Here is a 14667-nt window from a genome sequence, read left to right as displayed (position 1 = left end):
TTTTTTTTTTATTTATTTTATGTTTAAGCTTCTGTTTATTGTTTTAGATCAGCATAGTGCGCATTAATGCCTCATCCTCTCTATCTGCTGACGTTCCCTTCAGCAATACACGGTGTTGCACCCACAGTCATTTTTGCCTCCATCGATGAGGAGGAAAAATACTACATTATATCAAAAGTAGAAATCTATGACAAACTATGAAAAGAAAGTGAATAGAGTCAGCCCTAAAAACCTTATCATAAAAAATTGAAGGGAAAAAAAGCTAAAAAGGAAGGAATAATTATACCATATTTATATATACTATATACTAATATAATAATACTTTTCCAACAAACATTCCATAAAGTATAAGAAAGAATATAAAGCAAAATCGATTGTAAAGTACAAAATAACACAGCTGGATGTTAAACAGAAAACATCAACAACATTTTTATTGTTATTATTTTAATGCAAAAGGTGACCATAGTGCAGTGTAAGATAATAACATAAAACTACATACACATTTGGTTTCAGAAGATGAAGCAAAGGTTTCAAATTCTTAGATTATTGTTTTTATTTTTAGCTCAAAAGTATGTTTAAGTATGCCTTCACCATTACAGCCACAAAATACAAATAGGATAAGACCAGAATACATTTTCCTTTCCATTAAAGGATTACATCACAGCTTTATATGTATAGGTAAAGTTAATAAATGCTGGAAACATCATTTAGTGCCACAGACTTATGTAATAAAGAAGAATTTGGGGACATATGCAGAAATGTTTGTAAAATTAAGGTTCCAGGATGTCAAAAAATTTGACATCCTGGAACCTTAAGTAATTTAGTAATTTGTAGTAATTTGTAATTTTCGGTAATAATAGTAATTTAGCCAGCACTTAATATTCCAAACGCCACCTTGAAATCCAGAACACACCAGCTGTGGATCTTTCTGGCAAATAATATAACCAAACATCTTTTCCTAATTATCTTTGATTTTTATTCTGGTTTGTGTAGCTTTTTATTTTTTATTGCTTTCGGGTGCATTTCTGATCCAGACGGCGACGAGGTTTGCTATGGAGTCGCTACAAACCCTCTAAACAACTTTTCCCCCTACTGAAGTTTTTCTGCAGTACCCCACCACATCCCGAGGAGGGCGGTATACCCGGTTTTCTTTCCTCACAGCGCTTTGGAAAACCGAAGCGCTTTTTCCCTTTAGGCTTGCCGTAGCTAAGCACGGCGGGATTAACTAAAAGTATAACTATTTAGCATGTGCTGTAAGTCTGTTTATAAAATCCACTACATTAATAACAATTAAACGGTAAGTGACACTGACAGCAAGGGTAGTTTTAGAGCACATAGCTAACTATGTGCTGAATGGTTATGTTTTAGATTATATTTGAAATTGTCATTTAGCGAACTTATTTAGCTAGCTCGCGTTAGCATGTTTATTATACTGTTACCAGACGCGTAAGCTTAAACAATGTGTGTTTGCCTCCCCTAATGGTTGACAGTTTATCTTGGCGGTCTGGAAGGAGGTTTTAACCGCAGTGGAGATGTGCTCGCTGGCTCTGTTTCCTCCTCCGCTGCCAGCTGGACAGTCCACCTTATGCGAATCTAACAACGAGCTGCTTTCTGGAGCCAACAGCTCCGATGACAGACAGGTCTGAGACATTTAGCTGGTTTTGATCGGTTTTTAACCTTTCCCCGTCTAAATGACTCATGTTGTGTGTTTTCCGCGCAGGACTCAAGTCTTTTGAGTCTGCATTTCCCCAGAGAGTCCCTGAAGCTGCACAGCCGCACAGAGAGCAGCAGCAAAGCTGCCTTCCTGGACCACTCGGAAACTCTATGGATGAGGAGCGCTGCGGCCTGGTAGGCAGCTTTTTACCCTGGGAAGAATAAAGGATATGTGTACCCCAACCACAACGCTTTCAATAGGGTTTATACTTTCTAAAAATGAGCTCAAACATATATTTATTGAATACTTTCCTATTGTTGAGAACACAGAGAACCACAGTACACTGATATATACAGTGGTGTCAAAAGTACACACATTTGTTACTTAGGTGGAAGTATAGATTAATTGATTAATTAATTAATTAATTAATTAAGTATCAACTTGACCTCTTTACTCAAATAAAAGTGAAAAAGCGAATCTTCTCTAAACTACTTGAAGTATAAAAGTATAAAGTAACCTTAAAAAAAAAGCCAGATGCCACTATATGATTAATTCTTTGATATAGGGCCAAGGATGAAGGAGGTCTTGTTAGTCTCCGTCTCCATCTCCCGATACGCTCTCGCCTGTGTCCGAACTTTTAGACATTTCAACATCTTTTTCTGAATCTGACATTGAGTGACATTGAGGCATAGACAATTCATGTTTGCAGTTTGAAGAACACCTGCTTGCTTCTGATTATTTCCTTCAGCTAACCAATGAGTGTTTGCGTTATATGACCCATCCAATTACACTAGTTTTCACTAGATGATTGTGCCAATGATCTGCATCGGATGGCGCACATGACGTGAAATAAATATTTATAAACATTAAACCAAAGCCAAGAGTAAAGACTAACGTTTCTTTTAAAAGTGTAAGGAATAGAAAGTACAGATACTTGTTTGAAAATGTAATGAGTAGAAGTCAGAAGTAGGAAGAAATATAAGTAATGGAGTAAAGTATAGATACCTAAAAAGTGTACTTAAGTACAGTAACAAAGTATATGTACTTCATTACTTGACACCTCTGGATGTGTATAGCTACAGACAGATGTCTGCCTTTAGTGCATTACTTATAAAGGGCTCATAAACATTAATGTATAAAAAATGACGAATAGCAGCTGTTACCGATGCCAACATCGATATATTATGCATCCCTGAAATAGACACAACTTTAGTTCCATCCATCCATCCATGCATGGCTTCCCTTTAAGCTGCATCAGTGATTATCCTCCTTCACAAGCAGCAAAATCAAATTTAGAAATGTGTCCCAAAGTCAATGTATTGAACCTTATATTTCAAAAATTATTTATACACTGATTTTTATTATTTGTGTTTTAATTCTTGCAGGTTTCTTATATTTTAATTTTCAGTCTGTTTCCTGTGTGTCTGGCTCTCTCTGCCTTGGCTGGCACAGCTATTTCTGAGTCTTGCTGTTGAATTTTATTATAGCATAGCGTATGTTTTCTTGTAAACATGGGGATATATTTTATTGAATGTTGCATATCCCAGTAAATCTGTTTCACCTTTAAATTAGCAGCTGTCCCCAATTATGTCTCTGCTCTGCTTAAATACAGATTGATGCACCTGTCTACTAATATAATGATACCAGAGAAACACATTTTCAAGATATATAGAAGCTCTGCAATCTGATTCTCTGTTCAATAAGAAAATAACAGATATGTGTTAATTTTAATAGGTAACTCTGAGTAATGGTCCTCTGAGAAGCCCAGCTTTTTAAAACTTGTATAAATGTACAGCCTGTTGTCATTTTTAGATGAAAAAGCTCAGTTTGTGTAACAAACAGATTTTTCGGTGCATCTCTAATTCTTTTAACCAATCCGTCCCCTAAATTTTACTTAAATATATATCGAAGTAGCTGCCAGTTAAAATTCACTAAATGCTGCTGTGTGTCTCTCCTCCAACCATGTAGCTACTCTGTACGCAGTAAATCAGCGGAAAGGGTGGAAAACAGCAGAAATTATTGGTGGGGAGATTGTGGAGAATTAGAAACTTAGACCTAGACTCAACTTTATTTATCCTTTGGGATTACTCCATCAATGAAATTCAGTTTCCGATAGTTTATGTAGAGTGCAAAGGGCAGAGTAAAAGCTAGATGCCATTAAAGACACTGTAGATCATGTCATTATTTATTGTCCTAAATATAGAAACTGGAGGAGATTATTTAAAGCTGAACTCCCAGAACAAAACATTTATTTCTTAAACATGGAAATATTAGCAGACAAAGGGTCAGACTTTGTTGTTCAGACTTTATTTGTATTTTAAAGCTACAGTGTGTAATAATTACAGGGATATACAGTCAGAAATGTAATATATTATACATAACTATGTTATTTATCATCATCTACGAGCTCAGCCTCTTAAAGCTGAGGTCTGTAAGTTTTTAAAAATCACTTTTTTGTCATATTGGCTAAAACTGTCCCTATGCCCAGACAGCAGTACATGTGATATGTAACCTGTGAAAAAAACTGCTTCAATTGGTCCCGCCTACTGCCTGTATTTCAATCTGGAAAGAATAATTCGGGACGAGTCAAAACAACCAATCACAGCCAGAGGAGCGTCTGATTGAGTGTCAATCACAGCTCATACACGCTGAATCCCGCCCCCCCCTCTCACCGCTTAACCTGCCGCTGCCGCCCGGCTGCCGCAGTCAGGAGGATGCGCGTGGAAGTTATGGCGGAGCAACAGCCACCAGCGAAAGAGAAACTGCCCTTACTGCCCCTGCCGACAACTGCTTACACGGCAAACTTCGGTATAACCAGCATCTTATATCTAGCTGCTTGGAGGTGACTGTTATCGCTCTTACCGGTTCACACTCCATGCCGCGTACGCTGCTTGGACGCTTCTGGTCGCATGCGGTAGCCGTGCAGATGCTGTGAGAGGGGTGGAGCTTGGAGGTGGGGCATGAGTGAAGCACAGAGGGTGGGGGAGTGGCGTGAAACCTGTTTTTCTTCAAATTTTCAGTCGAAGTCTGCTCTCTTCTCAATGTTACAGACAGCAGCTTTAACCTTAATATTTGCGTTGCCTTAGAATTCGTTATTTATAATTACATAGGAGCGGGTCTCGCAGCCATGGAGACATCTTTGCGCTACGGCAGCGTAGAGCCAACAAATTAGCGATTGCGAGATCGCCCATTACGCTCGAAAGTAACTACGGCAAGTTGAGAGAGATGAACTGAGACGGTACTGAACAAACAGACTAATGAAATACTATCTGTAAAATTATCTATGTAAACAAACCTCATCACTTGAGAAGGTAGGTGATGCGGACGTTGTGGAAGACATCTTGTCCCGTAACGCTCGCCGTACTGTTGGGGGGGGAGAAGCGGTGGGGGGGAGACGTTCATGTTGCTGCGGTCTGCAGTCTGGACGTTAGATGTCGCTGAAAATTACACACTGTAGCTTTAAAGATCTACAGGATTATTTGGTAGAATTTAGAGATAGAGGTGCTGGGGTCTTCCCGTCCCACACTCCATTTTGGAAGGTGGCGATAACGCACATTAAAATTTGTTTTTCCAATCGGCAATAAAAACCACAAGATAAAAAAAGATTATCTTTTTGCCGCTGATTCTTATAGTTGAAGTTTTTTTAAATGTTTTTTTTTTTTCCTTTGGATTTAATAATAAATAATAATTTAATTTAATTGATCTCACACTGGAGAAATTTATCTATGCATTTAACCCATGCCCTTGGGGAGCAGTGGGCTACTATTGTGCGGCAGCCGGAAGGAAGTGTGGGGTTAAGGGTCTTGCTCAGAGACCCAAAGTGCAGGCTGTGGGGATCGAACCAGATACTTGCAACCGTCTCTAAACACAAACACACTGCTCTAACCACTAGGTCAGAACTATCCTAATTTCTTTTTTAAAGAATCATCATTAGGAAATGTGCTATTTTTTAATCCTTATATGTGCCTGCATGCCTCCTTTTGCTTTTTACTTTTCTGCTGGTAGAGTACACTACAGTCTCTTACTGTTGCCTCTAATATAATGAATCCTGGTAATTGCCCTTAAATGTCATATTTTTAGTTTTACTAATCTTAGCAGCATCAACTGGCATCAAGAGGTTTTTATTTTTAGTAGTATTTTGTTCTTCTGTGTTCTTTGTTTATTCTGCTCTGTATAAACTTCCTGCACTGATGGTGGCTGGACTTTAGCCTGTGTGATTTTCTGTTGCAGAGCTATATTCATAATCCTATCAGAGTAGAGAAGTTGTTCAGGTGTTCAGTAAGCAAAGCAGTCCTTATATAAACAGACCTTTGTATGACAAAAATGCTGTGCTGGTTTTAGACTGGATGGAGTTTCTATTAATTAAGTGGTTTTGATAACCTTTTCAGACTTATTGACGTAAGTTATTTGTTACAGAATTTGTTTTAGATAATGTTTTGCATTTTTAGATATTTCGGTCATCACAGCAATTACTTATAAATTTGGTCTGAAACAATTAATCAGATTATTGTGATTAATCGATAATTGAAATAATCGTCAACTAATTTAGTGATCGTTTGATCATTAACTGGAGTATAGAGACTCTAAAAAATGCCTTTAGCTGCCAGAGCAACCCACTTTGAGCAGCAATTATACCAAAATTGTAAATAAATATGTAAACATTTTGCATTTAAGATAAAAAAAAACAAAAAAAAACGTTTTCGTCAGTCAATATGTTCTATCCAGAACTCATCATGTGGAAAGGTTTTTATTTCACCCTGTTTAATTTCGTAAAAAGTCTCCTTTAATGAAACTTTTGCTTTCTGGTTATTATTCGATTAATCAAAAAAATAATTGCCAAATTAATCTATTAGCAAACTATTGTTAGTTGCAGCCCTAATCTAAATAAAGTATTATTGCATTTGTAGATCAGATAATAACCAAGCCTATGTTTGGCTTGTGAATATGGCCCTAGTTTCTAGAATAGAGGTAGCCTAATCTTATTTAATTCATCATTTAGGAAGGAAGTGGATAACTTTCTCTCTTGTGCGGGTTCTGAAAGTTTGCTTTGGAGAAATCTTTCTCTTATTGAATGGAATCATTATTAAGAAGTGGTTTCTTTATATTTATTCAGATTATCTGTAACTATCCTTGCATCATCCATAAATATATATATATTATAAAATATAATAAAAAAATATATATAAAAATACATTTTTAATACATATACTGGTGAAGATTCTCAGTCATCCAGGCCATAGTCATTCCAAAGAAGTAAAAAAAAAAAGTAGTGGATTTTTTTTTCTTTCTTTTTTTAACCTTTTGGGGAATTTCTAATGCACAAAATCCCCAGCTTCATATATTTTTAGCATTATCTAATGTTTTAGTCGACAGTTTTTATTTAAAATCCCCCAAATACCCCCATGCCAGATGATCAGTCTAAAAGCTGGCATGTAAAGAGGACTTCAGATTCCATTAAACTGGAAATCTCCACAGTGAATTGAAAGAATACAGCTGCACCTCATAGTCATGCAAATCAGCCCAGCCAGGCAGCTTTTAGAATATTTCCTACCCTTTCAGGCATTTCTGAATTTAACTTGCTGCTCTAAAAGATGGTTAATTAAGCTTCTGTTTTGTTTTTTTCCAGGCGGGATGGTGGCTTCACAGGGCTGCTCAATGAAATCACCACCTCACATGCAGAGGGTACGTAAGGCTCCAAGATCTCATGTTTTATAGAGCCATTAAGTCCCGTTGCTGTGCAGCATGTGAGCTGCTAACTCTCCCTCCTCACAGTGCCAAAGTGGTTGTCAGTGACGTCTGGATGTATTCTGGCTCTGCTCCGATGGGTCTCCTCATTTCACGGCTCCTTGTATCCTCATGTCACAGTAAGCCATCTCTGATAAATTATGTCATATTAAATATAACAAGAATGTTAAGTAAAGCTGAAGCTTTTTTGTGCTAATTTTTCATGTAAAGCTAAGCAGCGAGGACCTGATTGCTGAGTTTTCACAGGTGCTTAACTGGTAAGATTTGATGTTTTATCTGGAGTTATGTGGTATAACATGTTGCCTATAAAAACAGTAAATATGTTTCAATGCTATTTTGAAACGATTGATTCCCTTTCTGTGTTACCAGGCCTGATTGTGTGGTGCGAGCCTTCGCTTGGCATCCCCACGCTGATAAATATGCTGTCGCCTTGTTGGACGACTCCATCAAGATCTACAACCCTCAAAGGTAACTTGGGAACCTTCCTATAAGGCAGGCATCCCCGTTTCTCTGCTTTAGCACAGCTGATTCTGATGATTGCAGTTCAGCAAAAGCCTTTTATTTTTTATTTTTCCTCCAGATAGAAGTTTTGAAGGGAAAACTTCCAGGTTTTCATTCCTTTCAACCAACAGATACCAGTTTGGCTCTAAATCTATAATCAGAGCTACATCCAAATGTAAACTTTTTAATTAAATCAATAACTCCAAAAGAGTATTGTTTTCCAAGAAATATGTATAAATTCCACCAGGACTCTGACCTATGTGTGTAATATTTACCTGCAACAGTCGTAGAGTCAAATCTGGAGCTCATCCCTCTATTTATTCATTCTAGAACATGTTTCTGTTAGATATGTCATTAAACAAAGAACAACTCTTCCTCAGTGCCATATCTCCCACACTGAAGCACCGTCTGCAAAGGAACGTAGCGGCCGTACAGTGGAAGCCTCTGTGTGCATCGGGGCTGGCGGTGGCGTGTCAGAACTGTTTGCTGGTTTGGAACGTTGATCCCTGCTCACTCTCAACAAGGTATGTCATGAAAAAGGACATCCTTCAGGCTGAGAGGTATTGTGGGGGGAAAAAAAAAACAGGAAACTAATATACTATTTGCACAATCTTGAATATTTTGTGGCAGCAGTTGTGTGAGGTTGGAAGTCTGTCTGGGATCTTTGTTCTGTTGTCCATGTTGATCTAAACCTTTTTATGGACTGGAATAATAGAGAGAGGATCTTTTTGTAAATTTCTTTAACGCTGCCAGGACTTTCAAATGTTTTCTCAGGCTGAGGTTTTTATATAACCATCTCTCCCTTTTGATCTCCTCCGTAGGCCTTCTTCCGGCTGTGCTCAAGTTTTGTCCCACCCTGGTCATTCTCCGGTCACATCCATTGCCTGGTCTCCCAGTGGGTCCCTCCTGGTGTCTGCCTCCCCCCTGGACACGGCCATGATGGTTAAAGGCTGCTTTTTCTCCTTTAAACCTTAATTAGAATCTGTCGTTTCCTGTTTTTATAGCTGTTCCTTTGATATGAATGATTATATCAGGTTTGGGATGTCGCTGTAGAGAGCTGTGTTCCCCTTCAGCGGGTTGGAGGAGGGGGGGTCACCTTCCTGTCCTGGTCCCCTGCTGGCAGTCACATCTTGGCCTCCACTCCATCAGCCTTGTTCAGGTTGGGCAGAATGTCAGTTTCCAGTATTTTAAATTAGCTGAGACATGCTTTAATTTAAAATCTGTGTAGAGATCAGTCTATGTGGTCAAAGAAATTATCCTCCAGCATATGAACAAATGAGTGAGCTGTTGGAAGGCAGTTCAGTTTTATACCTCTTTTCCACTGGCTGAAAAACCTGTTTAGACTCTATGTTCCCACTGTATGCCGATCGAATCGCTTAGCGAGTCGTAGGAACTGGATCGACATGGGCTAGTGAGCCGTTCCCCCACCACTAAAGCCGATTTTTCCGAGGTTTAAACAGGTTTTTTAGCCAGTGGAAAGAGGTATTATTCAGGTATTATTTCAACCAGCCCCACTGGATAAACACATATTTAAGGGGGCCTGTATAAATACTTGGTTGCAAAAATGTCCACAACCTTAAACTTAAATTTTTCTTTGTTTCAGCCTTTAGTTTTCTTAAACTGGAAAAAAAGCTTTCTGTAATATCTTTTGAAGTCATACAATAGTGATAACCTTAATTTTAAGTCTTTGCAAGCTTTAAATATACCCAGACTTTCCTAATTATATATAATATTAATATAAGTAAAGTTTAAAATCTAAACTTTAGTTATAATTTTGCATCTTCCGTTGACCTTTAATGTTTTTTTTGTATATTTTGTGCTAGTTGCATATTTCATGAATGCTTTTAATTTCAGTTCAGCAGTTAGCTGCTTTTAAAAAAGTAATTGGTCCCATTTAAAAACTTTTCCATGCAAATCTGATCACAGAGTTTACATATTTCTATTTGGAGATAAAATGTCCAGGTTTGCTAAGAAGCTAACAGTTACCCTAAAAAGAGCCGCATAACTTGCTGGCTTGGGTTTTATGTGTGACAGAAGCCTCCTGGGTTGTCATAGGTCTAGCTGAAAAATGCCATAAGCCTTTTCTTCTAAAGAAAACACCAAAGCCTTTCTAAAATTTCCCAAAGCTGAAGTAACTCATGGCCTGATAAAATCAACCTTAAAATGGTGTGTTTGACACAAAAATAACCCAAGACATAACATGAACAGCATGCTTACAGCAAATAAAGCCACTGTGAAGCATGGTGGTGGCAGCATCATGACTTTATGTAGCAGCAGCAAAAACCTTTAAATGAAGTTTTTTCCAAGATGGTCTCAATTATTACTAGTTTTCTTAGACCATTTAATCCAAACCCTTGATCCACTATGGATAACATAATAAACCTCTTTCTTCAGGGTGTGGGAGACCAGGATGTGGACCTGTGAGCGTTGGCCTTGTGTCAAAGGTCGCTGCCAGGTAAAAAGCCATTCCTCTACTTAAAGCACAGCAGTTGATTCAGGACACAAGGTAATCTTAATATATGTTGAACTCTTTGCTTGTTAGTCTGGTTGTTGGAGTCCAGATGGAAGTCGGCTTCTGTTCGCAGTTCAAGGAGAAATGGTCATCTACGCTCTGACCTTCTCTGGATCACCAGGTCAGCCCTCCCTGTCTTCACAAAATAATCTACACAATAGATGGAAGTTTAACAATGTTAACCTACTATATTTACATCATTTGGTATCTTTTTTATAAATGTTGTTAATCTGTTGAAATAAAGGGTATGTGGCAAAAAAACATGACGTCCTTTTTTTGACAGGTGTTCCTACAAGCATGGTCAAAGGGCCACAGACTGCAGTTGTTGTGGCTGACCTATCAGAGACGACTTTCAACAGTCCGGATGGAGACATCATGTAAGAGAGCTTTACTAAGGCCAACCTTTTTTATATTGCAACATGTTTTAATAATGCCTTACTGTTTGTTTAATAGTAAACAAACGGCATCACAAGAGAAAATGTCAGGGTTAAGTTGTAGAGGGTGGGATTATGATCAGATGAGACACAAACAGCTCCTTCTGGCCTACAGGCAAGTCTTAGAGTTTAGTGGTAAAGCAAAAATGAAGATGGCATCCCCACAGTAAAACATGAGGGTGGCAGTGGCATGCTGTGGGGATGCTTTTGTAAGGTAGGAACAGAGGAGTTGATCAGAGATGTAGGGAAAATATGTATAGAGATACGCGGTTACCCTGGAAACTGAAGGGAAAGTTAAAGACTGGACACAGAACATTTAAATTCACATTTTAGATTTTAATTTGGGCAAAATGAATATCTTTTTCTTTCTATTTCACAACATGCGACAAATTATGAATGTAAAGAATTTGAGCAATATGGAGACGTCTGCATGGCACTGTATTTTATAGACATTAAAGTCACCAAGCATGGATGATCCTCTGACCTTTCTGTTTACCAGTGTTGGTGGAGAGATTCAGTCTTTGTCCTGGGATCCAAGAGGAGAGCGACTCGCTGTGCTTCTAAAAGGTCCCACATATTGTTTGTCCTCACGCAGCCTAAGTTTTTACATTTAATGACTGAGTCTCATCTTCCTGGTTAGGTGATCCTCAATCAGCAAACCGTCCAGCAATCATTGCTGTCTTCAAAACAAGAGCCAACCCCATCTTTGAGCTGCTGCCTTGGTTGGTTTATAAACCTGTTTATAATTATTTTATGTGTTGACGTTGCTTATAAAAAAAAAAAAAACGTCATTAATTGTACTCTTTGTTTTCATTTAGTGGATTTGTTCAAGGTGAACCAGGAGCAGAACCAAGACTGATGCAGTTTCACCCACATTTCCAGCATGGGGCTCTGCTCACTGTGGTTAGTGCTACCTAATAATTCACTTCCTTTTTTTTTGTTTTGGTTAAGTGTCAGTTAATTGTGTTATCTTTTTTATTTTATTTTGTTTTTAGCTAAAGGTAAGCACTAGAGATGGGAAAAAGTCCTTCAATGAAATTTCTATTTTTTAAAGTCTGGATAGGTATAGACGGAGGAAAACAGAAATATTTGATTTACACATTTCAAGTTTAAACCATTAAAACTGTTCAGTCATCCTCCCATTTTTCTACAATCCAATCATCATAAATCAGTTTTTCTTTCATTAGTAAATTAATTTATTCACTAATTTATCAGTTCATTTTACAGCAATGTATTTGTTAGTCTGCAGAATCCCTGAACAATGGATAAGTTTTCCTACCTGATACAGAGTGTGGCTTCTGTCTTTGTTCTCAGTGTTGGTCCAGTGGAAAAATTACTCACATCCCTTTCTACTTCCTGAGCTCTGGCGTTTCCCACGTCGGCCTCAGCGGGAGTCCACCAAAGCCTCAGCCACAGGAAAGGCCTGCTGACTTTGCTAACCAGTCCCTCTTCACAGAGCTGCTCTCCTGACACATCTGCCAACAAGCTAATCTTTGTCTTTGGATTGTTAATAAAATTGTGCAAAAATCTATTTCCACATATTTGGCTTCATTCTTTTTAAAACTTTCAGAGCCACTTAGACATTTTTAAGTATTTCAGTTTTTTTTAGAACATTACACACTCAATAAATCTGCTTATGGAAACATGTTTTCTATATTAAGCAGTTTTAAGATATATATATATACACTAGGACAGAGGTCTTCAACAGGGGGTCCGCGACCCCTAGGGGGACCGCGGAGGTACTGCATGGGGGTCGCGAAAGTCTTGGTTGATTACTTTTTTAAATATTCCCTCCTGCAATTTTTTGCACTAATTAAAATGTCTTTAAATACACATTAACATAAATTCAACACACTGTAGTAAACAGATAAATGAAAGCAGAAGATGTCTTTCAGTCATCAATGCACACATTCAGCGACACAGGAGCTCTTTCAAACCTGGGCACCGTTTCATTCACAACACCTGTGCCATCAACCAGGAATCAGATTCAGAAATACTTTAATAATCCCAGGGAGAAATTACTTTCGTTACATGACTCCATATGTAATAGATTGACTGTAGGACCAGTTTGATATAACACAATTTCATACAATATATATAATTAGGGGGTCCCCGCTCCATCTCATAATCAGTTTGGGGGTCCATGGCTTTGAAAACGTTGAAGACCCCTGCACTAGGATGTTAGCAAGTTTATTTTATGACATAAACACAAAACGAGCTTTGCTAGAAATATGCATAAAATTTCCAAATAGGGATTGGTTGTTGGATCAGCAAAGATAATTTTGCTTTATCCTTTTACCAACACTTCTGTCTAGCAGTAACTTTAATACAGTTCATATAACGTATTTGAATAGGGGCTAATTCGTTTTTTTTTTTACATCCATGGCATCAGTTTGTAGGTATTCTGAGGTAGCATGTTTTAGAAAAATGTTTTTAATATAGATTAAGAAATTTCTACAACTTTTTTCAAAAATGCGTTTTAAATGAGTAACAGTCAACCTGTTGAAACAAATCAGCAAGCCATTTATGAAATTACTTTTTAGTTGCCATTTTCTAATAACTTTGGGTTAGGATTAGGTAAGTTAAAATCAAGTATATATATATAAAGAATTATATATTGGTAAATTTATTAACACATTTTTAACGAAGCCTGGAGGCCTAGTATTCATTCGCATCAAATACTTGAACATTTCATCTGCATCATTATTTTGGATAATGTCTTTTCCAGCTTGAGGGGTCTCCAATGCTGGTCCTCCAAATCTACTGTCCTGCAGGTTTAAGAGGTTTCCTTGCTCCAGCACAGCTGATTTTAATTGAAAGCTGATTAACAGGCTTTTGGTCTTCTGCAATCATTATAATCAGCTGTGCTAAAGCAGGGAAACCTCTAAAACCTGCAGGACAGCGGGCCTTGAGGACCGAAGTTGGGCATGCCTGATCTAGAGAGTCTCCTTCTCCCATTCTGGTCCCTCTATAAAACAGTCCTTGGATTCAGATCTGATACATTTGATCACAGCTGCACTTTATGGGATGAAAATGTTCATTTCACTGCTAAGCTGCTTATTTACTGTCTGAAAGCTGAACAAAATGAAATTTCATTTTGTATACTCTGTAAATGACATTAAAAGTGATCAGAGTCATTCAATCTAACACATCAATAAGTTTGATCTAAACACTCTACTGTAGCTCTGGCTGTATTTTTAGGATTGGTGTCTTGTTGGAAGATGAACATTTGTCTGTCTTTACTGACTTTCTGGCCTTTTTTCCACTGCTGCCATGCATTTATCTCCAAACTGTATTCTAACTTTGGACAGGTTCCCCACAAAATATCATCATCAGCAGATTTATTGTGAGGCTCATGCTTATTTGAAATGTTTACATGCAAAACATTAAGTTTTGCATCTAAACCAAAGAGCTCAATTTTGGCTTCTAAAGAGGGTGGCTGGAATTAGCCTTAGAGAGAAGGTGATGAGCGTCACCCATGGGGAGTCGGTTAAGGAGGTTTGGACATCTGACTAGGAGGCCCTCTTTGTGACTTCATTAGGAGGATCTCCAGTCCTGATCCATTGGGATGAGGAACCATCAGGTCCTCAAGAGGGAGCTGGAGGATGTCAGTGAGGAGAGGGATGGGATGTCTGGACCTGTTGTCAACTTGATCTCAGACAAACAGGTGATGATGGATGAATGGAAAACCTGAATAGAAATGAAGTGTTCCATTTGGTACTTATTTGGATGGCATGTAGATTTTTTAGGTGGTTAAGTCATTAGGAATCAGCATAACTAATTATAGAATAATTTGGATAACTTCAATGCTCCTCTTATGT

General features: G+C 38.0%; 1 protein-coding gene across 1 annotated transcript; it reads left to right on the top strand.

Annotated features, from left to right (window-relative positions):
* The first annotated feature begins 1163 nt into the window (after positions 1-1163).
* aaas (achalasia, adrenocortical insufficiency, alacrimia) lies at positions 1164-12377 on the top strand. Its single transcript, XM_038308958.1, has 17 exons — positions 1164-1297; positions 1491-1640; positions 1721-1848; positions 7281-7336; positions 7427-7518; positions 7610-7656; positions 7769-7867; positions 8281-8424; positions 8722-8842; positions 8935-9059; positions 10295-10355; positions 10443-10533; positions 10696-10789; positions 11346-11413; positions 11487-11568; positions 11665-11749; positions 12161-12377. Exons 2-17 carry the CDS (start codon positions 1533-1535, stop codon positions 12314-12316), a joined length of 1557 nt encoding a protein of 518 aa, XP_038164886.1. The 5' UTR covers positions 1164-1297; positions 1491-1532; the 3' UTR covers positions 12317-12377.
* The last annotated feature ends 2290 nt before the right edge of the window (positions 12378-14667 follow it).

This window comes from Cyprinodon tularosa, unplaced genomic scaffold (assembly GCF_016077235.1).
Source record: "Cyprinodon tularosa strain WSP-4 unplaced genomic scaffold, ASM1607723v1 ctg651, whole genome shotgun sequence".
NCBI classification, from domain to species: Eukaryota; Metazoa; Chordata; class Actinopteri; order Cyprinodontiformes; family Cyprinodontidae; genus Cyprinodon; species Cyprinodon tularosa.
Note: the sequence above shows the minus strand (reverse complement) of the source record. Positions and strands in the feature narration are given on the sequence as shown.

Coding starts and splice junctions, on each gene's coding strand:
- aaas (XM_038308958.1), top strand. CDS start 1,533: ATGTGCTCGCTGGCTCTGTTTCCTCCTCCGCTGCCAGCTGGACAGTCC. Junction 10,534..10,695: donor GACCTTCTCTGGATCACCAG/GTCAGCCCTCCC, acceptor TTTTTTTGACAG/GTGTTCCTACAAGCATGGTC. Junction 11,569..11,664: donor ATCTTTGAGCTGCTGCCTTG/GTTGGTTTATAA, acceptor GTTTTCATTTAG/TGGATTTGTTCAAGGTGAAC.